The sequence below is a fragment of the Grammomys surdaster genome, unplaced genomic scaffold (assembly GCF_004785775.1).
Source record: "Grammomys surdaster isolate TR1022 unplaced genomic scaffold, NIH_TR_1.0 343, whole genome shotgun sequence".
Taxonomy (NCBI): domain Eukaryota; kingdom Metazoa; phylum Chordata; class Mammalia; order Rodentia; family Muridae; genus Grammomys; species Grammomys surdaster.
Genome location: NW_021604762.1, coordinates 271,653 through 295,596, shown reverse-complemented (window position 1 = coordinate 295,596; position 23,944 = coordinate 271,653). Strand labels below are relative to the sequence as shown.

At 40.4% G+C, this 23,944-nt stretch overlaps 1 protein-coding gene across 2 annotated transcripts in view; it reads right to left on the bottom strand.

Moving 5' to 3' along the window:
• Babam2 (BRISC and BRCA1 A complex member 2) overlaps positions 1–23,944 on the bottom strand; it is a 364,624-nt gene that overhangs the window by 339,698 nt on the left and 982 nt on the right. For both annotated transcript variants that reach the window (XM_028778958.1, XM_028778959.1), the window contains exon 2: positions 20,905–21,055. In XM_028778958.1, the coding sequence (XP_028634791.1) occupies positions 20,905–21,032 (128 nt within the window). In that variant the 5' untranslated portion in view covers positions 21,033–21,055. The remainder of the gene's footprint in view (positions 1–20,904; positions 21,056–23,944) is intronic.

Sequence of the window (23,944 nt, the reverse complement as noted above, 5' to 3'; positions counted from 1 at the left end):
TCTCTCTCTCTCTCTCTCTCTCTCTCTCTCTCTCTCTCTCTCTCTCTCTCACACACACACACACACACACACACACAAAGTTCATATTTTCATTTTCAATGATAGTAAGTCATTTTAAAACAACCTGTTCTTGTGTGTTGCATTCCTCTGTAACAGAATTCTTTTTAACTCATATGGAACTAGAAAGTTTTCAAGAAATTTGTGAACCATTTGTTGAACATTCTGTGACAAACAGGTATAGAAAATGCTAGAGATAAGTAGTCTGTGTTCAAGTGAGCATGTCAGACAACCACGGGAAGAAACTCTTGGGGAGGGAAGAGTTCAATATGAATGTGGAAGAAATGAATCCTCGCTACATGAACTGTAGATTGCCCTGATGCCCACAGCTAGCTCCCAGGGTCCTGGGGGAAGGACAAGCAGCACACAATGCCAGATGGCTTAGAGTGGTGCTTTCCACTATAAGGGATGCAATGCTAACAATGTTAGCGCAGGCATTCTCAACAAAAGCTTTCATATGACTACTGAATAGAACTGGAGACTAGTCCGAGGACACAGCTTAAGTTGTCAATCTGGCATATCTCCCATTAGTATCCCCATAAGATTTTAGATTTCATGGCCAAGAATGCCTGGTGAAAATTCCATATTATAAATAATATAAATTTTAAGTATTGCTTATTTTACTTCTCATTTTAATCCAGAGTTTGTGTAATTTATAATCTATACATTTATTTAATAAAATGCATGTATTAAGATTCATAACCAAGTTGTTTGGACTATGCTATAGCCTGAATGCTTATATAGTTCCAAAAATTCATATAATAAAATCTAATCCCCCAAGGTGTTGATGTTAACAGACAGAAGCTAACTAAGTCACTGTGACTTTATGAAAGAGGCCAGATGAAGCCAGGCTGTCCCTTCTCCCTGTGCCAGGAGAGGATGTACAGAGGCCACCATCTATGCAGAATGGGGATTCAAGAGATACTAATTCTGGTGACTTCTGACCTTAGACTTTGCAGCCTCCAGAACTCTGAGAAAGAAACTTCAGTTGTTAATAAATTACCCACTGTAAAGTCTGTGTCATAGCCCTTGAGACAAACAAAGAGAGTTTGGAGATCACCACTCAGTGTTATAGAAAGGCGTCTCTTTTCAAGAATCTTGCATTATAATCAGAAGAAAAACATCACACCAAGAAAGTCAAGACACAACTTAAATAACAAGTCAAGACAACAATAGATACAAAACACAAAGCAATTAGCATGATTAATTGCCAAATTAGTGGTTAAGGAATATAAGCACAATTAGATTTAAGAGCGCAGAGACACTGTTTTCAGCTGGTCCAATCAAGGAAGGCTCTGAGAAAATGGCCTCTCAGATTGAATTGGATCTGGTCACGAAGGGAATGTACAACACCTCCCTGCAACTGTCCTCAAGCAGGAGAACAGAGCCCAGAAGACAGTTCACTGCATGGCTGAAGCTCTGTCTGAAGTGACCCTCTGGCATACACCGGACAAAGACTGCAGAAGCACTTTCCCAGAACAAGCTGGAGGTGGAGAGTACACATTCCCTCAAAGAACACCTTAAACAAGACACACAGATGTCACAGAGCGACTGCTGGTAACTCGCACACATATAAACATTATGAAGGCTAAGGCTAGCTTACATGTGCTTTGTCTACATTTAATGTACACTGTGATTGTGTAAAAAAATATATAATCAACCATTTTCAGTAAAAATATTCTTTATAACCATTTTAGAACATTTTCATCCCCTCATCCAAAACATCTACGTATCCTAAGTGGACGCCTGCCCTACCTTTTAAGTTCTGAAAGTTTTCTTTTGCATCATACACACTCTTTACTTGAGTCCCTGTCCTCATGGGCAAGTATTTCTCTGCAGAGTAGTTACCGTGGCATGCTCTGGGAGCTCACTTTTGAGGGGACAAATCATATCTCAAACCATCCCCAAAATAGGAATAAAAGCATATATGGAGCACCTGGTAAGTGCGAGACACTGTGGAAATAAAGAGCATAAATAAAGTATGTGGCTTGAAAACTAATAATGGAAGCATATCAAAATACCTTTATGATATTCTTATAAAAAGGACATCTGAATGAATACAGTTCGAGACAGTTGAATGCAGTGTTTATAGGAGACTAAATTGAAAATACTCTCTTTACTCACAAGCCATGCGTCCTTATAAAGCCAGCACTTGGGAAGTAGAAGCCAGAGGATCAGGAGTTCAAGGGCAGGGGCTGGAAAGACTGTTCAGTGGTTATGAGTACTGGCTGCTTCTGCAGAGGACCAGATTTTGATTTCCAGTACCCACAGGGTGGCTCACAACTGTCTAACTCCAACTCCAAGGGATCTGACGCCCTCTTCTGGCCTCCTTGGGCATCAGACATGCATGGTCCACAATCATGCAGGCAAAACACCCAGACACATAAAATAAATGTGAATTTTAAAGAGTTCAAAGGTCATCTCTACCATATAGCAAGTTTGAGGCCAAGCTGGGCTGCGGTAAGCTTGGATCTCCACACACACAAACAAAACAACAAGAACCATATTTTTTAGCATAATACAAATACACAAAATAATGATGTTCTCCTGTATTTTCACTTCTCCAGATAACTGAAATTCTGAGAAGTCTTCATACATGTCTACCATGTTTGTTTAAAATTAATTGTATTATCCAGTTTTGTCTCTATTCCAATAACTGCATTATCTAGTTCTATCTCTATTTTAGGACAAAATCCTAAAGCAGACAACTCCTGAACTGTGAGAATGGCAAAATCTTTCTAACACAGTGCTGCTCAAATTGAAGTGCACAGAGCAGCTCTGGTATATAAACTGTTACTAATCCACAGAAACTCGTGTAAGAATGTTAAAGCTTCAAGGCAATGTGTAAAAACAACGTTAAGTCTGACGGCTCCAACAAAGAAAAGGAGTTAAGACGAGCCTGGTAGGTAGTCCGTGGTTTTTCACTTTGTTTTCCTCGTGATTCATATTTATGATATAATACAAAAGGATCAGTAAGAAACCGGATTTTTTTCTTCAACCCTGCTCTTTCATCAAAGACCCTTCTGAGAAACATTCACTGATGATTTTTTAAAATGCTGAAGGCTGCAGGATCTGAGGAAGACCTGCTTGTTTTTGATGTGCCCCATCTCTATTCATCTGGCTTTCTCGCAAGAGCCACAAACACAATTCCCTTTATTTCCCAGTGTTCCTTGGGCTCTGCTAAGCTGGCAGCCACATCAGCACAGTCCACCTCCTCAGACTTACCACTGATTCTCTGACTGACATCAGCACAGTCCGCTGCCTCAGACTTATCACTGATTCTCTGACTGACAGATCCAAATGCAGCTTCCCTTTCAGCACACAACACCTTTGCTCCCAGTGAGAAGGCACTCACTAATTGGCGACCCTATTTGAAGAGCCATCCAACCTTACAGTATGTATGCTGGCAGCATTCATGGGAATACAAACCACCAAAAGAATTCTAAGGTAGAATAGAATAGTATAGAATAGTTTAAATTCAGTGCTTCTAATTATCAATTTAAATCCTATTAGCCCTTTGAGAATTCTGTACAATGTGCTTTGATCACATTCACTCCTCCCCTAACTGCTCCCCATCTGCCTGCCCTTCCCTGCCCACACACCTCTGTGTCTTTTTTTCTGTCGTTCTTACACCCACCACATCCAGTGTGTGTTTTACAGGTAGGTATTCTTGAATGTGTAGATGTCCACTGGAACATGCTTAACTTACCAGGGACTTCAAAAAACCTGACCCCCCCCCAACCAATAGCTCCTCAGCCATGGTTATATATATATATGAATGAAATATATACATATATTTCATTTTAAAAAATATGAAACATTTTTAAAAACTTGCCAATGAAAAGTCCAAATTTCAGTATATTTTATTTATATTTCAGGAAAATATACTAAGGAAAATAAACTATGCAGTGCTATGTCCTGACATCACAGTACTGATAAATCATTACCACGAAACCAGGCACCATAATGTTATGTTGTAAGAAATAATTCTGCAATACTAATAATAGTTACATCATACTTTTAGTTAAGACTTGTAATATCGTTCATGATTTCAACTATTTAAAAACTTGTATAATGAAAAATGGTAATTGAGGTCAAAATGTAAGCAACGGCATACATAAACTTATTTGATTTCTGCCTTAGTTCCAACAATAAAATTCAATTCTTTCTCCAACCCTGCTTAATGTTTAGACATCAACAAATTTGTTATCAAATTACCCATTGCTCAGATTTAGCCCAAATGCAGTGAACTGCTGTCTAATTTTTTTTTCTTAGCCAGCTACTTTCTCTGGGGCATTTCTTTTTTACATTCACTTTATTTTAGGGGGGCACATGGTCAGAGGACCACTTGAGGGAGTCAGTTCTCTTCTTCCATCTGGTGGGTCCAGGGACTCAAACTCAGGTCCACTGAGCCATCTCCCAAGCCCACTCTGAAGTCATTCTAATACTAATTCGTCTCAGTCTCCTAACAAGTTTCTCTTTGAATTTTGCCCAGTTACCAGGTTTTCTTTAAGTGTCCATTCCGATACAGGCCCCCTAAATGGAGAGGGCTGAAACCATCTGACCATGTACCACATTAGTGATTTCTTGGCCAATCTTTTCTTGGAAAAAAAGGACATGGCATTTGTTAGAGAAGACCTGGGCTCCAGTCCAGGCCTCCACCACTTATCAGCTAAGTAACCTTCAAAGAGTTTCATAACCTCTTGGAAACTTATGGCCTCCTGTGTTTAAATGTTTTAAAGAGGGGGATTAAGATTCTACACAGATTTACTGGGAGCAAAAATCAGCCTAAGGAAAAGAGATTTATGCTACTCATAGCTCTAAATTCTCTTCATGGAAAAAACCACACTCACTAACAGCTGAGCGCTCTGAACCCACTGCCGGCCTTGGTCGGCGTTCACTGCCAGTTCACAGTGAAGCTGATGTTCTTGCCCAGGGTGTTCCCCTTGGTCTCACGTCTCATCATCTCGTTAACACAAAGAATGCAGTCCTGCGTGGAGTCCCAGTGCCCCATGCCAAAGATGCTTTCCTTCAGCCCTCCCCCAATCTATTTCTTCTTCCCAAAAATCTGTCTACCTTCCTGATACTAAAGCAAACTTGCTCTTCTACCGTCTTTTAATTCGTCTTTTAATGCTTGTTTTAAACAACTTTTGCTCTACAAACTATACAAATAAAATGTTTTCACTGTAAAAAAAAGATTATATCATAAAAATAAAATTCCAAATACCCCCTCAGTGTTCAGTCTCTTCTTTTCCTAACTTAACCACTGAACTGAACTTGATATGTACCTTCCTTAATAAGCTTTCTCCGTGCACTCAGACATACATATGTAAACACGTATGTACCGTTACACATATATAAGAGAGGACTTTTCTACAAAGACACAATTATTCTGTATCTCTTATTCCACAGACTGGCTCTGCCTTCTTGGCATTCAGATACAATCAACAGTACTTTAGCTTGAGTCTTTGGAAACCCAAACAGTACATACAAGTAGTGGGCATGAACTCATTGCAGTCAGAACACAGTTTCCAAGAGCATCAACAACTGTTTACTGAGTAACTACTTTGTGCCAGGTATAGGGTGTGCAGTGTGGAACAAAACAGGCATTGCCCTAAGAGAGCTAAAAGTTTTCAATAAAACAACACTGATGGCAGATACGGTGGCTCACATCTATAATTCTAGCTCTCAAGAGACTAAAACGACACTGTTTGTGTGAATCTGGAACCAACCTGGGCTACGCAATGAAATTCTCTCAACATCCCCACAAGAAGGCAGTCAGCCAGGAAGGCAGGAGAAGAAATGAAGGAAGTAAGCATCTCTCATCCTGAGGATGCAATCCAAGGCATACACATCCCAGTGGATGCCCAAAACCCTAGACATCATTTTTTATTGTTATCTGAATCTTTACTATAATGTTTTCTCGTTCTTTGGGAATCTCATACAATGTTCTTTGATCACATTCACTACCTACTCTTCCCTCTATCCCCTCAACTCCTCCACCCTATTTCCAACCTCCTGTCATCTTCATTTAAACCCACTGAGTATAATTGGTGCTGCCCATATAGTTATAAGCATGAAGCCATCCACTGAAGTATGGCTAGCCCACCAAGAGCCACACCCTTAAAGGAAACTATCTCACTCGCAGAAGCTGTCAGCTGTCAATAGTTCCTTAGTTAGAAAAGAAAGACTCAAGAGCTGCTTCCTCTCCTAGAATGTCCGCCAGCTTAATGTCATGCTGATCTTATACAAGTAACCATAGCTGTTCCTAAGCACAGACATCCTCCCATGTCTGGACAATACTAGTTTGCTCTGGTCCTCCCTGACTTCTAGCTCTAACCTTCTTTCTCTGATGCCCCCTAAGCCTTGCAGGGGGAGGGAAACAGAGATACTCCGTTTGTGGCTGAGTCCTTCACTAACACTCTCTGCACTCTGACTGGTCATGAGTTTCTGAACGTTAACCACCATCCACTGCAAAGAAGCTTCTCTGCTAGGGCCTGAGAGCTGCGCTCTGTATCTATAGAGATGGAGATGGGAATTCAGTAAATACCATGGCCACCTAGCAGGACAGTAGTTATAGGTTCACCCTGGGGAAGGTGAGCTCCCCAAACACAGGACACATTTACATGACCAGGCACGCACTTCCTCATGTGAAGTGGGCCTTAAACCCATCAGAAAGCACAGCCCTATAATATCCAAGCCACTGTTGTACCCACAGGCATATCTTGTCACTCCAGACATTGCTGTACCTCAGTGTTCAAGGCTGAGGAAGACTGCTGATGAATGCTTCCCCAGCAGCCTACACAGAAACTTCTAGTACCATGAAAGCTGAGCCAGCAGGGAGGAAGCTTCATGGTCAGTACCAACTTGATTTCTCCATGTCCAATAACCAAAGTGTGGGGTACCGTCAGCAATAATTCAACACTACTAAAGTCTATGGATACTGTTCCTTCCTACGACTGCATACCTATAATGAAGTCCAGTTTACAAAGTAGACGTTGTAAGAAACTAAGCATGACCAGGAATGAGATGGAACAACTCTAACCATACACAATCATAAAAGCCATGTAGACAAGGCTGCTTTCTATTTGGAGTCTCAGGAAATACTAGTATTTTTGGATTGTGGGTGGCTGCAAATAACTGAAACTACAGAAAGTGAAACTTGAGATAAGGAAAGACTACCATGTAAAGATTACAATATAGCCTTCAAAGCACTCCTACTACAAAGACAGCATTATCCACAGCAGCTTACACCATTGTCCTTACTGCTGGACCTAGTGCTGCTTGAGTTAACCAATAACCTGGCAGGAGCTACACCCTACCTCCACAATCATAACAGTATAATCACTAACTGTCCATTCAAAGGCTTCTACTCTGGAGGAAGCAGGTGCATTGGTGAATGGTTCTCCTCTGTTGGAAGGAAATGTCAGTACTAGAAAAGGCCCAATTTCAATATAGTTTTTTCTAGGGTGTGTGTGTGTGTGTGTGTGTGTGTGTGTGTGTGTGTGTGTAAATTCAAGTGAGTTTATGCATGTGTGGCTGTGCATGTGCAGGTTCATGTGCACATGTGCACACATGAAGGCCAGAGGTCAATATCATAGGCCTTCTCCTGTGGCTCTCCATCTTGTTTTTTGAGACAGAGTCTCTTACAGAACCTGAAGTTCATCAATTTGGCTAGGCTGACTTGCCAATAAGTTCCAGAAATCTGCCTATCTCTGCTCCCAAATGCCTGCCTGGAGCATCTGGGGTTACAGATGTGTGCTACCATGCCTGGGTTTTATGTAGGTACTAGGGAATCCACGCTTCCATTCCCTGCTTTGTGTGGCAAGTACTTTACCAAGTGAGCCATTTCCCCAGCCACTTTTTCTAACTTTTAAAAAGAAAGAACAAAAGAACTGGTAAAGGAGGCTAGAAAAGTGATTTCAACTTCTCAAAGGTCAACTTAACAAAATGAAGAATACATACTAAGTACCTTGGATTTTAACAAGGTAAGAATTTTGTGCATCAAATGACATTATCAATATTGTAAAAGAGTGACCCAAGTTACCTTTCCACAGCCTATATTATAGAAAATTATATGGTGAGTCAACAAAAATAAGCGTAGAATTGCCATACAATCCAGCAAGTCCTAGAAAACAAGCTCAGAGAGTTGGACATCTTTACCAACAACAGTATTGGTCACAACAGCCAAAAGATGCCTGCAATAGACATCACTGAAAAGGTGCACAATGTGATGCATACACACTGGAATATTACTCCGCACTAAAAGGAAACAAAGCTCTGACACATACTCCAATATGGATTAACCTTGAATATACCATGCAAAGTGAAATAAGCTATTCACAAAAAGGTAAATGCTCCATGACTCCACTTATGTACTTACTACCTGAAATAGTTAAAGTCACAGAGACAAAATAAACGGCATCTGTCACTGGTTGAGAGAAGGGAAGACCAGGGAGTTACTGTTTTACAAGTACTTGAGTTTGCAAGACTTAAAAAGGCTTGGCCACATGTATGACATCTTCACATCTGGGTGGACTTAGTGCCATTATAATGTACATTATAAAACAGTAGATTCTATGTTACATATATTTCCTCACATTAAAAGTTTGTACAAAGATCAAAATTGTACCTGTTTTTTTTACTGAACCACTAATACTACTTTTAAATGAAAACATCTAGAAGTCCACAGATGAAAAAAAAATCATTGAGAATTTAAAAGAAGATGAACATGTCCTCCAAAATGTCAAATTGATTCAAGACTTGCTGTCCATAAATTGGTGAGTAAAAGTTGAGATAAAAAAATCTTTTCAGAAAACTAAAAGTCAAGAACAGCAAGGTCGGTGGGATATATTTCACTTTCATGACATGCCATGGGAAAGACAACCAAATTACTCAGGAAATGTGGCCCTGAAGGGGAAGGTTATAAAATCATTCCTCAAGCAGCATGGCATGAAAATCAAGATTATCCAAGCAACTTGGAAGCAAAAATGGGGAGCTAATCTAGGGCCAGTAAGATGGCCCAGTAGATAAAAGCACTTGCTACCAAGCCTAGCAACTTAAGTTCAAAATCCATGACCTACATGGTGGAAGGAGAATCCTGCAAGTTGTCCTTTGATCAACACATGCATACACGCAAAATAAATAAATAAAAAGATGGCATTCCACCTTTCTATACAAGTAGAAGGCCCCTTTTAACATATAAAGTGAGAGCACAGAATAACTATGTTGGAGCCTTAAAACACAGTTATTCCCCTATAAACATGAACCAACCAAAAGGCTCTCACATATCTTCTGAACACAGAGGCAAACAAAATAAAAACTATTTACCAAGTACTATCTTAAAACAGCTCAGAATAGGCCTGCAGAGGCAGCACAGTGGTTAAGAGCACATATAGCTCTTAGAGAGGACCTAAGTTTGGTTCCGAGCAGCCACCTCTGTAGGCTCACAAGCACTGGTTACTCCAGATCTGAGATCAGATGATCTCTTCTAGCTGACACACACACACAGGCAGACACATAAATGTGCACACTCGTGCATGCAGAATGAAGGACTGGGGAGATAGCCCAGGGGTTAAGAGCACTTGTTGTTCTTGCTGGGGACTCAAGTTTTGTTCCCAGCTCCCACATGGAGGCTGACAACCACCATACTTCAGTTCCGAGGGACCTGACACCCTCTTCTGTGCCCTATGTAACCAGGCATAGACATGGTACCCTTTCCATACATGCAGCCAAATACATAAAATAAAAATGAATATTTTTAAATTGTACAGAATAGAAGTACAAAAGGTGAAAGGCAACAGCAGAATGCTTTTACCGTTCCCTTAAACAGGTGCAGTTAAATTAGGCCTTGACTACACTCTCCTGTACTCTTTTCTTTCCATATTAAACTAGTTAGTTACTGCCCTTCATCTTTTTCCCCAACCTCCACACAAAATATTTTTAAATCACCCTGCAATTAAGCCATTGCAGGACATAAAAAGCCCGAGTTTCACACTACATAAAATCCACACCAGGTTTATCAAGGTTTGACTACTCAGATTCTGGAATTTCAAAGCTCCCAAGTAAGTGATTTCAGAGTCTACCGGCTCAAAGCCAACAACTACCACTTCAAATCCTAAGTGCAAAACAGAAATTAAAAACCACACGTGGTAGGAAAGGCACTTGTTTTATTTTGGGTTTTATTTGACTGTATCTGACCACTGAGCTATCTCACAGCCTTCTTATTTCTTAATCTGAAATTCCATCAGACTGAACGCTCCACGCTGACCTTGATCACTCTGTGCCAAGCCAAACCTTGAACTCGGGATCCTCCTGCTTCCCTTAGAGTTGGGTTTACAAAAGTATAGCATTTCTGGCTATGCCAGCACCTTTAAGTATTCAAAGGTTATAAATGGCTTAATTAAAATTACATGTATTACTCTGTTGTGTGATTATAATCAGAGGAGAGCTAGATAGACAGCTACTGGGATAAAGATCTAAGAGTGCAGCGCCGGAAGTGCAGCGCCAGGAAGTGCAGCGCCTGGGAAGTGCAGCGCCGGAAGTGCAGCGCCCGGGAAGTGCAGCCAGCCCCCCAATTCCCTCTGCTTAAACACACCTGCAGAACAAAGGGCACTCAGCAAAACCAGCAAATATCAGCAGCACCCTTTTGAGTGTCCCGCTGTCAGTGGAACCTAGCTAGCACCGTGAACTCTAGATGAACTCCTACCCTGCAATATCTATGGCCACACCCAGGGCCCACACTAGCAGAGCTCAACAGTATGCCCTGTATACCTGTCATTCTTGTAAAAGTCCCTCCCCAAGTCCGCACACTGACACTATCACCAGAGGCCTTGACTGAAAGTGAGCTATAGGGTAAGCATAGCTGGAATTAACAGGTCATTCTCTCCCATGGAGACGATGAACATGTCAATCATGATATCCCAAGAGGGTAGGAATACAACTGCAAGGCTCTAAAGGCCAGGGTTCAGAGGTCAAGTATCACTATCTCATATTCTACTAGCAAAATTCAAGTCACAGAGAATCCCACACTAAAGAATTAAGGAAATGGCTGGAGAGAAGGTTCAGCAGTGAAGAATGTACCCTGGACCTGGGGTTAAGTTTCTAACAATTATATCAGCCTGCTGCTCACAACCTGTAACTCCAGTTCCAGGGGACCTGATGCCCTCTTCTGGCTTCTCCCTGTACACACATGATGCACATACACTCACTCAAACCCACACACAAACACATAAAACTTTTCCTTCAAAATCTTCAAAAGAAGCTGGGTGGTGGTGGCGAAAGCCTTTATTCCTAGCACCTGGGAGTCAGAGGCAGGTGGATCTCAGAGCTCGAGGCCGGCCTGGTCTATAGAGCAAGTTAGCAAAGGCTACACAGAAAAACCCTGTCTTGAAAAAAAAAAAAATCCAAAAGTTTTGAATTGGTTAAGAGTATTTCTTGACCAAAGACAAAGCAAGGTTACATTCAAAGGATAGTGGACAATGGAAGGCACAGCTTTTGGGAGCTACTATTACAGCAATCCAGCATGGGCAACTGTTTTACACAGAAAGAAACAAAGAAGTCTTAAAGACACCCGAGCATACCTGTAGACGAAATACAAGAAAGCAGGAAGAGCAGTGGCCACCGGAGAGCAGCACTAAGAGAAAAGGAATGGCTGCGCACCCTCACCTCTGCACCCTACTCTCCTCCTAGGCACCATCCCCTCTGCATCCTATTGCCCTCGGCGCCCTTCTTTGATATAAGATGTATTTGTCAAGGCTTCACAAACAGAACACACTGAAGAGTGTCTGCATATTTAACAAAAAATAAGATTTAACTGAAAGGCATTGAAAAGGTAGGAGGAACACAGACATTACATTGTGTGAAGTGTTACATTTGGTAGAGTACAAAGAGTTTTGCAAATTAAGAAGAAAAAGACAAATACCCAACATGCTCTCTCTTTTCTCTCTCATACACAATTAAGATAAAATAAATGACTACTAGGCAAGCACCATGCCTATCTATTAAATTAATAATCTATTTTACAAAGCTTATGAATAACAAAATAAGGATTGTGGAAGAATTGGCAGCTTCACATACTGCTATTAGAAGAGCAACTTTATAATATATTTTCTGAAATGTATGTGTGAATGCCTATTAATATGTAACATACTACTGTATTAAGAATATCAAAAGCCTTAAAGTGTGCATGCTGTTTGGTCTACAAATTGGAATTTTGGTGATGAATAAGGAAGCATACACCCATATGCATTTTATTTTATAGCCTACAGGAAGACCATCAGCTAATAAGTCTAGCAATCAACCAATAAAAAGGCCCAACTGTTGCCTGGTAGCACTGTACTGAAATTCATTAGTTAACTCATCCATGCCCAAAGAACTTTAAACATGCATTTTAGAATCATGTTCTTTAATAAATATGGACTGCCAATAGTCAAGAAGTGGAAGAAAGCCATTCACATGAATGAGAGTGGAAAAATAATAGAAGAATTTCAGCAAAATTAATATTCTTACAAAAATAAGACAGGACTCTGTCTTCATGATTTTATGACAATATGTGTGTTGGGTATTCCAAAATTACAGATTGAAGCCTCCAAATTTCAAAAGAAAATCATTTGTAATTTAGACTTCTGTACCTGCCTCTATATTACTAATCAAGTCTAAAACAAAAATAAAAACACTTTTAGATCTTCAAGAACTCTACAATCTTACCTATCTACCCCTTCCCCTGTGTTAGATGCTATAACCTCCAATAAAACGAACAAAGAAAAAAAAAAACAGAATAAAAGACTAAGACACAAGACTCGATACAAGAAAAAGGCAAAGAGGAGGCCCAGAATAAGAGCAATATGGTAGAACAAAAACAAATAAACCTAGAGCGAAACGGCTCGTCACCACTCATGCCTCACCTCAATAAATGACATGAACTCAAGCTAAAGAGTAGGTGGCCACACTTGACCCCTCAGACCTACATTCAATGCCCTCATTATTTTGCCTTTACATGGCTTGTCAAGCGCATCTCTGCTGCCACCATCACATTCGAAGCTCCACCATCTCCTGGCCAGTCTGTTGCACTGGCCTGTCAGCTAGTATACCATACTGCAAACAGGACAGTCAGCTAGTATACCATACTGCAAACAGGACAGTCAGCTAGTATACCATACTGCAAACAGGACAGTCAGCTAGTATACCATACCGCAAACGGGACAGTCAGCTAGTATACCACACCGCAAACGGGACAGTCAGCTAGTATACCATACTGCAAACAGGACAGTCAGCTAGTATACCATACTGCAAACAGGACAGTCAGCTAGTATACCATACTGCAAACAGGACAGTTCCCATACAAGCCAGTTATTCTCTGTTTAACACGGTAAGATCATTTTACACTACTTTAAAACCTTCAGTCGGTTCTCAGTTTATCTAGAATAAAATCTAGCTTCACATCTAGTCCCTCAGGCTCCCCATAACCTGACTCCTGACCATCTATAGAACCTCTGTTCCCTCCGTCTCCCATCTCTAGCCCAACCACAGTGGTCCTCTAGGTCCCAGATCATGGAAAGCTTCTTCCTGCCTTTGCACATGTTTTTATATCATGGCCCTTAACTTTCACATGAAATTATTCATGTTTCATGACTCAATTAAATGTCATCTCAGAGTTTTCCTGGACATCAGTTCTGGATCCCTCACCAAGTCACTCCTCCTCTGTAACTTTAATTTTTTTCAAATCCTATTTTTAATGACGGCTCTTAAAGGCTTTAACCTCCCTTGTAGCCCACTACCCACCAGAGGTGGTGGAAAGGAAAGGATACGGGGAAAGTGGACCTATTTAGAAAGGTTCTTTGGAGCAACTCCCATCTGTGTTATCTGGAAATTAGCAGTTCAGTTCATAAGTCAGCAGCTGCAGCTCGATCCACTCGCAAACACTTCACGGATACACCAGCAGTCCAGTTTGGTAGAGTCTGGGAGGCAACAGAGGTGACATGACCTAGCAGAGACAGCCAGGCCTCAACCTCAGCTTGAGTCAGCAGGAACATCAGGAGTTCTCAACTCTGCCTCTCTCAGGGAAGCAAAGATCAGGCAAGACATGGAACCCAAAGGCGTTACACAGTTAGCTCTATAAGCAAGCCTAGCTCAGTCTGCCACGACATCCAGTCCTACTTATACCCTCCAAACATCACATGTCCTCCGTGTCTTCACATGTCCATCACATGTCCTCCATGTGTCTTGCCTCAGCATGTGCATCCAATCAGCCCTAGTCTGAGGAGTCCTGACAATTGCAGCTCAACTATGCAATGTAAGGCAGACCAATACATGCATGTTGTTAGCCTAGAATCCTTCATCACCTGTCCTTTCACATGTTTGCTTTAGGAGAACATCCTCCCTCCTGTCTCTGCTTCAGTTCCTTCACGAGTCTGCATTAGCCTTTCACACCTCTGTCCACTCTAACCAAACATTCCTTCTTCACCTGTTTGCCCCAGCAAACCATCATCCAACACAACGGACTCTCCAAAGAACACTTAAGTTTCTACTTCATTCCTTTATTTCTTTATCTTGGTGAATTAAAACGAGAGGGTTTTGTTAACGGAATTACAGGAGGCTACCTGATGGAGCAGTCAACTACTAAATACTATTTAGGATATATATAAGATAGAATGATTGTTTTAAGCATTAGAACAGGGTAGATGGAGAATTTGCTCTACTAGAACAGCATCTTTTAAGGCTATAAAAAATGCAGCAGTATCAAATGACACAAGTCAGTGAGGGGGCAGGGAATGACAAAGCCTAGAATCAGGTCCACATGTGACATAAAGGACACCTGAGATCACTTGAAGTGGTCCAGCAAGGCAAAGAACGTTGTTGGCTTAATCATTATCCATGTGGAGGGAGATCTATGTATCTGTATTCTATAGGAAGAAAAAACTAATTTCTGTTTAAACATCAGGAAAAACAAAAACCTTTAAAATTTTTAGAAAGACATATGACTACTGAACAGACCAGAATTTCCCAAAACTCTGCCTTTCCCCTCTTTCTCTTCTCTTCATGTATATTCTTCTTGCCTTCTGCCTTCCCCTTCAAAAATGAAAAATATTACTGTATCTAAGTTCTTTAAAACTAAATCTCCTGGATATTAGTAGCATCAAAGAAAAAACTACAAGTCCCAGACTGCACACAGGTATTTCTAGTACATGTATGTAACTGTCAAAAGATTAAAGTCTAAAATATGTGAATAATGCTTTCAAATCTATACAAACATACCAACAGCCCACTTAAAAGATGAACAAAGATTATCTCCAAAAGAAGAAACTGAATTGCTAGTAGGCATATAAAAAGATTATCAGAAATCATAGTTATAAACAAAAACCACATGAGATGTCATTTTACTGATTGGCTTGACAAACAGCACTGTCCTGGTTTGAGGATGAAACATCCCCCATAGGCTCATGTGTTTGAAGATTTGGTCCCTGCTGATAGTACTGTCTAGGAAGACTACGAAACTTTTAGGTGCTGAACCCTTGCTGGATAAAGTGTGTTGCTGGAAGCAGGCTGAGGTTTTATAGCCTGGTCCTTCTTTTGCTCTCTATTTCTTGAGTGCTGATGAAATGTGACCAACCACCGTGCCTTCCCTGCCTGCCGCCATGTCTTCCCTATCATGACAGTAAACTCAAAATAAACCCTTTGTCTTCTAAGCTGCTTTTCTTAAGGCATTTTATCACAGCAACAGAAAACAAACTAGTACACCAGGTAAGGCTACAGACTGAGACAGACTCTCCTTTCTGGTAGCAGGAAAGAGGCACTATGTGGCCAGAGCCAGTACCAGAGGCTGCCTCTATCCTAAGGGTGCGTAACTGCATTGCTAGGAAGAGAGTGTGGAGGAGCAGCTTGCTGCCTGTTGTCATCAGGCCCCACCCAGTACACTCAGACCTATTTTACTGAAAATTCACAAAATACACTTTGCTCGTACTACACGTGACATGTTCTTAGAGTTTCCACTCTGCTCTTTTTCCCTTCTCGAATGACTCTATGACTCACTCCATTGCTTTTACAACACTAATAGATAAACACACCCAGCTTGGGAAATTCTGCCTGAGACAACAATATTCTCATAAGCATTTTCTTGTATGGACACAACAGAATGTGCACTGTGTTACTCTTTATCAAAGGGGAAAAGAAAGAATATTGAAGAATGAACTAAACGAGAGCATTTTAAAGTGGGGGAGACATGCTGATAAGTATCTGTGGGAACAGAATAGGGGAATTATAGGTGTGCACAATAAAGATACATTACATGTATCTATGAGATTGTCAGAGTAAATAAAAAATATTAATTTAAAATGGGGGGACATAGTCACACAATGGACTATGACATACCAGTTCAAAAGTAAGAATATCTATAAATACAAGTTTTACTAGCTTAAAACTGGGCAAAACAGGCATAGTAGTACATTGTCTATAAACCCAACATTTAGAAGACTAAAGTAGAACTGGGAATACAAGACCAGGCTGGACACTATAGTGAGACCATGTCTCAAAAAAGAAAATTGCAAAACAAGCAAATTCCACATGAATATATAGAGTATATTGCTTGAAAACAGTTTTTGACACATGCAAAGTAAGATACTGTTTGGAGATAAATTTATGATTAGTCAATATATTAAGTATATATTAAGTATGGCCAGGCATGAATCCCCGCCCCTCAGGAGGTAAAAGCAGGTTGGCTCTCTGTGAGTTTGAGGCCATAGTGAGTTCCAAGATGGGTCATGTAGAGAAAGCCTGTCTCAAACATACATACATACACACACACACACACACACAGAAAGAGAGAGAGAGAAAGGGGGAGAGAGGGATAGAGAGTGAGGGAGACAGAGAGAGAGAGAGACAGAGACAGAGAGAGGAGAGGGAAAGGAAGAGACAGACAGAAAGACACAGACACAGAGACAGAGACAGAGAAAGAGAGATAGTCAGAGACAAAGAGAATGAAGTCATGTGCAGGGAAAAAGAATAAGATTTTTTTTTAAAAAAAAAAAAGGCACTATAAAGAGCCAAGTGAACGTCTCCATACTAAAAAACTAAAGCAACCATCTTTAAACCTAATCTACTGCCTCCCAGAACAGCAGCTTCTTCCCAGACAGACTAAGAAAGAAAGCTAGAGACAGACATAGCTCAACTGAGCTCAATCATAAGAACGCACACCACTCATCTTTTAAAATTGCACTCTTTAGTAATCAAAGTACTTACACTGAGTATCTATTTTTAACTAAGTAACGAAATTTAGAACATGGACCCAAAAACGCAACAGGTAGTTGTGGGTGGGTGAGATGTCACAGCAGATGCCCCAAACACAGCCATGTGCCAGTGAAGTTGAGTCACGCAATATGCCAAAAAAAGATATTAAGGCTCAGCTGCCACAGGTTGCAGTGAGCTGCTCTGCCTCCCCCACGCCCTTTACATTTGCCAGACATCATTACAGACTGCTGATCAGACACTTAGACATCATCAAGATTACAAAACTCACTAAAACTGACAAAACACAACATCCTGCGGATAGCACAAACCTATGATCAAATTACCAAACAGCAGAGAATAAACCTTCAGAAAGTTCACTGTAATAAACAGTAGCCCCTTTGGGTCTCAGTATATATTTTACCTAAAAAAATAAAACTGGAGCTAGAGAGAGATGGCTCAGTGGTTAAGAGTACTTGTTCTAGCAGAGAACCCAGGATCAGTTCCCAGCACCCACAACATGGTTCATAAACACATGTTAACTCCAGTTACAGGGATCCAACACCTTCTTCTGACTACTGCAGGCACCAGGCATGCACATGCTACACATACATATATGTAAGGAAACACCCATATACATAAAATGAAATAAATCTAAAAATATATAAATAAATGTAAATTATTTTAAAGAATAAACCTGATCCTTTAATATATTTTTGCTATAATTTCAAAAGTATCAGTTTAATTGTCAGGGAATATCAAATGTAATAGAATTTAAGCAATATATTACCGACAATAAGAAGCCTGCCAAGCCACAAGAACAAAACTGCTCTGATCCTCAAACTAAGTAACTTCTCTGTGAAACACCTATCCCATTCACCCACTCACTCGACCCCTATTTATTCCATTATGGGTGGGAGGTACCATAGCAAACTCACAGAAGTATATGAATAAGTTCTCTGTCTGTAAGAGACTTAAGGCCTAACAGATAAGCTTAGAAGCACACATCGTCCTAACTACTACAGAAACCTTGAAGGTCCATAAGGGAAATAAAGATGAATCGCCACATTAAAAACAAAAAAATCTTGCTTTGATTTGGTTCTTGCCTATCTATTCTACCTATCAGTAAAATATGGAAAATATGGGTACTTAAATAACATCTCTTCAAGGATAACTAGCAACTTCCAACCCGTCCTCGGATGGTACGTCCTGTGTGTACTACGCCCTACATGGAGGAGTAAACAGAAATTATGGATCTCAGTCACAACCCATAACCTGAGTACTGTGCTCTAAAAGAGAAATGCTAGTCGGTGCAAAGGCTCAGCAGGTAAAAAGGCACTTGCCATCCAAGCCTGATGACTCAAGGTCAATCCTCAGGACGCACATGGTGAGAAGAGAGAAATGGCTCAATTAGGTTGTCCTCTGATATCCGCAGGTGCACTGTGGCACATGCGTGTTCACACATATAGACAAAAGATAAATAAATACACTGTAAAAATAATGTAAAGCTAAGAGAGTCTAACAAGGATAACTAAGAGAGACCCAAGAATGCAGCATCTTGGGCCACCCATCTCCTGGTCCCCTCTATGATGCTGTTACTCCACTTCTCAGTAAAACCTTGTTAGCTTGCTCTTACACACACACACACAAACACACAAGCAACATTTCTAGTACGAAAACAAATAGTGCAGATTTGTCAAAAGGTCACAAAGCCACTTGACAGACCTCCCGAAGACAAAAGTCAGGAATAAGCAACAAAATCAAATAGCGACAGATGTTTGCTGCCTGACTTACAAAGAAGTTACACCCCAATCAACTTATCAAAAATTGGAAAGATCATATGTTGAAAATGCATAGAATGTGCCTAACATAGTGGCCACAGGTAGCAGCACTGTGGTGTTGAGGTCTCACCTCCTGACTGCATGGCTGAGTGGGTATGGTGTCTGCTGTCCCAGCTGCTTAAGAGGCTGAGGCAAGAGGATCTTATAAAAAGATGTATGAGCATTATACAGCCATCCATTGGATGCTCTGAGGTGAAACAACAAAGCTATAGCACTCCAGGGGGAAGGGATACGGTTCTGATCTGAATGTGAGGAGGGCATCTAACAACCACATAGAAAGACATATCGAGAAGTAGCTAGTCAATAATCTTTAAGAATGCCAAGGTCAGGCTGGAGAGATGGCTCAACCGTTAAGAGCACTGACTGCTCTTCCAGAGGTCCTGAGTTGAATTCCCAGCAACCACATGGTGGCTCACAACCATCTGTAGTGGGATCCAATGCCCTCTTCTGGTGTGTCTGAAGACAGCTACAGTGTATTCATATACATGAAATGAATAAATCAATCTTTAAAGAAAAAAAAGAATGCCAAGGTCATTCATGATGAAGGAAAACTAAGGACAGGCTGGGGAAACTGAGAACACTTAATGATTAAATATAATTTGTATTCTGGATTATTCTTGTCCATGAAAGAGGAAAACAGCAAATCTCAAGAAGTATAGAATGATTACTAATGTCAAAACAATATTAATTTCTGTTCTACTTGGCTTCTGTGATGCTGTGGTAAAACACTGACCAAAAACAACTTACAGGGGAAGGTTCATTACGCCTTACAGATCTAGCCCATCAGTGGGAAAAGCTAGAGCAAGAACCCACCAGGAACCCAGAGGTGAAAGCTAACACACAGACGGTGGAGAAATGTTGATTTCCGGCTTGCTCCCCAAGATACTGCCCAGTGACCTTTCTTATACAGCCCATGCGCACATGGCCAAGGATAGCACCACCCACAATGGCCTAAGCCTCTTCCTCCATCATTTAGCAATCATGAAAATGCCCAACTGACCAATCTAAAAGGGGCAATTCCTCAACGGAGGGTCACTCTTGCTAGGTCTGTCAACTGACTACCAAGATTACTACTGCAATTTCCTATAGTACTTTTCTGTGGATCTCATTTTATTTCCAAATGAAATTTAAGGCAGGTTATTTCACTTCCTTTTTCTTTCTTTTTTTTTTAATTGGTCTGTTTGGGGATTTTTGTTTTTAACACAACATATCCAGGTGTGAGACTGAATGTTTCAACCCCACTGTGACTCATTTCAACTAGCTACTGTAATTTTTGTATTAAGGGAGATTATCAAATGATATCAGACTCAGCATCACTAAACCCAATTCTTACAGTGTATGTTAGATTGCAGTAAACAAGAAAGCAAGCCAATGAAGGAAAACATACATGCTAAAACCCATATAGAATGTTAGTCACAAAGAGATAAGTCAGAAAAAAATATATTAGCGTTCCCGTTAGAAATAAAGTGCCCATAATGCCTGCATGTGGACACACACTCTTATGAAATAAGAAGCATAAAATGTCAAGAATTAAACAAAGCCAAATGAATTTGGCACTGGAATGTGTCTCTGTGGTCAAGTTTTGTCTAGCATGTGTGAGGCCCTGAGTTTAATATCACACACACCCACACACACACACACACACACACCACACGCACGCACTTGCACACACACATCAGTGGATGGTAAGGGCATGACCTGAAAGCTTCCTATGATGGTCATTTTTCATGAATCTGGTAAGAAAGGCTTACTGTGAGATAAAAGTTGAGCTAGTTCTGGTACATACCCAGACTTCAAGTCCGTTATTCTCAAACAGTTTGTAGCATCTAGTCCCACCTTCCCATTTCGGACCACGCTTGATATGAACGGGGAGAGCATTGGAGAAATTCGGTTCAAGGCAATTTCTGGAGACATTTTAACTTGATTATGAGTTACCACTGAAAGTAGAGAGAAAGAAAGAAAGGTGATCAGTTTAACAAAAAAAAAAAAACCTTATAGAAATATAGCTATAACAAGCTTCCTGGAAGTTAGCACAGTGCTCAGAATTTTCTCTTATATGAGCAAATGCTTTATGATCCAGTAACACCTCTTCCTTCAGTCTTCCAGGAGCCAGATCCCTGCAGCTCAGATACTCAGGGCATGGGCTGTGCCATGCCTTTCAGGAACGAAAGGAACCCTTTAAGTACAATTGCCTCCTCATTTCCAAACACAGTCCCCACACTAGCTCAGTCTGCTTAAAGCTGCATGGCTGCATGCTACAACTGTCTGGTTGAGCTGGAGAAGGTTCACTAACAGTCCTGTAACCATAACACACAAAACACACATCATTAAGTCAGGGACCCCACCTGTATCCCCACAAGGACAAAGAGCTTGATCACTGATAACATACAACACTCTAAAGCAAATACAATCAATTGTTACTTACAAGAAATCATTACAGCCCACATACTTTTCTTAATATGTCCTTCCACGGTGCATTATAATTAATTACCTGATTATATTAACTCTCCCTAACAAAGACTATAACTTGAAATTCTCACATTTAACAAATGCAGTTAACATACACTTAGTATTCAGTAATATTTAATAATAAAAATGGTAAATTCAAATAAAGGTATTTTTTTTCTGGGCCAAATTTGAAGCAAGCTTTGTTAAGTACTAGCCAGGACTATGGATTCTGGCCTGGCCCAGACCCAAGACCCATGCTCAGAATATGGCTTCAAATAAGAGATTTAATAAATAAATTAATTTTAAAATAACTTTAAAGAGATGAATAAGGGGAGCAAAGCTGAAGAAGAATTTAGCGATGGAAAAGATACAATATACCTCAAAATCTGATAAGGTGGAGGCCCTGAGGAAATGGTTCAGTGAGTCCCGAGCATGCGCTACTTCAACCCCCAGCAGCTGTGTGACAGCCTAGTGTTACACACCTTTAACCCCAGCACTGGGGGGTCAACTCGGGAGATTCCCTGGGCTCACTGGCCAGCCAGTCTAGCCAAAATGGCGAAGCCCACCGTCAGTGAGAGCCCTGTTTCTAAACGTAAGGTCGAGGATGATAGAGGAAGATACTCAACACTGACCTCTATCCACCACATGCACACACAGACATACCATGTACACACATACGCACAAATGATAGGGAATTAACTACAGCAGAAGCTGAGGAACTTGACACTTAAATTATAAAAACACAGGGCAGCTATTAAGGCATGTCCAGATATTAAGCAACAAAACAAATTGAATCTTTTCAGTCTTAGATTTTTTGGCACTATGAAGTCTTTATACTTGATAATACAGAAGCAATAAATCACATCTGTGATACTTGGATATTCACGGAGCTGGAGGAGAGACTGCATGAATTCCTAATAGACTTCTAGATGAAAGTTACTACTTCAGAGGTGAATAAGTCAATTCAAATGATCATTGTCTCTCTCAATCTGAAGGGTTAATCCCACATTGAAAGCAAATTCATTTCCATCCAAGTACAATTATGAGTACCTGCTGTTCTGGTTCTGGTTTCTAAACACTGTGCCACATAAGAGTTTACAAGCTCCGCTAAACTGAACATTCGCTTTATCATTTTAGATAGTTTAAAAAAAACACAGTGATACCATGATGCCCCCAGAAATACTTGTGAGGTGCTTAACCTTTCTAAGGTATACTTTAGTCTCTACGTGGTTGTCTTCTGACTCTTGGGAGCTGGCCTCCCCAGACATTCTAATACATCTAACATGAGCAAATGTCTCCTTTGTTATATATAGTATCTATCATAAAAATACATATATTTTATAGCATCGCATGACTTATAAGGAACTTCCATATGTGGCCTTATCATTCATTTTCACAGCCTGGTATAAGGCAGGTTTCTAATTGCCATTTTCCAGGTGACGTGGGTAACTGTTTCTGAACAGTAGGTCCACCCACAGGATCACTTTGAAGACTTTTCTAAACAGTGCAGTCCTGGTATAGTCTGCCCACTATGTCACAGTTCCTAAGAGGGATGTTCATTTACTTCACATTCAAAACACACAGTCATCTGAGAAGAAAGCAGAAGGATCTCTTATGACAAAAATTTTTCCATGCTTTTTTTTCTCAGAGCACCTATTTTACCCCAAATTTCTTGAAGAAAGAGAAACCAAATTAGGGCATCACACCTGAGCTCTCTGTTACCTCTCTCTCCACTTCCACAAACACACACACACACAGTTTCTTAATGAATATTGTTTCCATTGTGTAAATTCAAAAGCTAAAGAACAGCCAGACCAAGTTACTTATTTAATGTCACACAAAGAATAAACAGGATTGGAATTCAAATCCAGATCTCTCTCAAAGTCCACTATTCCTATCATCCTCTCAAGCATTAATTACAGTGGCCACTAAAGAAAGCATCAAGGTGAATTTTTAAAGCATGCACTTTGGTAAATATGAAGACAAAAGTCACGAATTTATACATATGATTGCTTTATAGCTTAGACACCAACTAGGCTCCTGCTGCCCCAGCATCGGTTCGAGCCTGAATGATTCACTAATTAAATGCCAAAGGAAACAAGCTTCTCCAGATGCCAAACCACAGTAGTGATTATGAAAACTCATTCCACTTCAGCAACTGTCAAGACTTTAGGATCACACCTGAGGGAATGGATTTCTGTCTTTATCTCCATAACAGCTATGATACAAGTTTTTGACAGTGCGAAGTTTTGTGCAGCTTCAAGATGTTTCAGTAAGTGTAACTTCACTAACAAAGAGAGAAAACTATACTGACTCCAAAACCAGGAATTTGAAAAGAAAAAAAAAATAATTCTTTGGTACAATATGCAAGGATATGG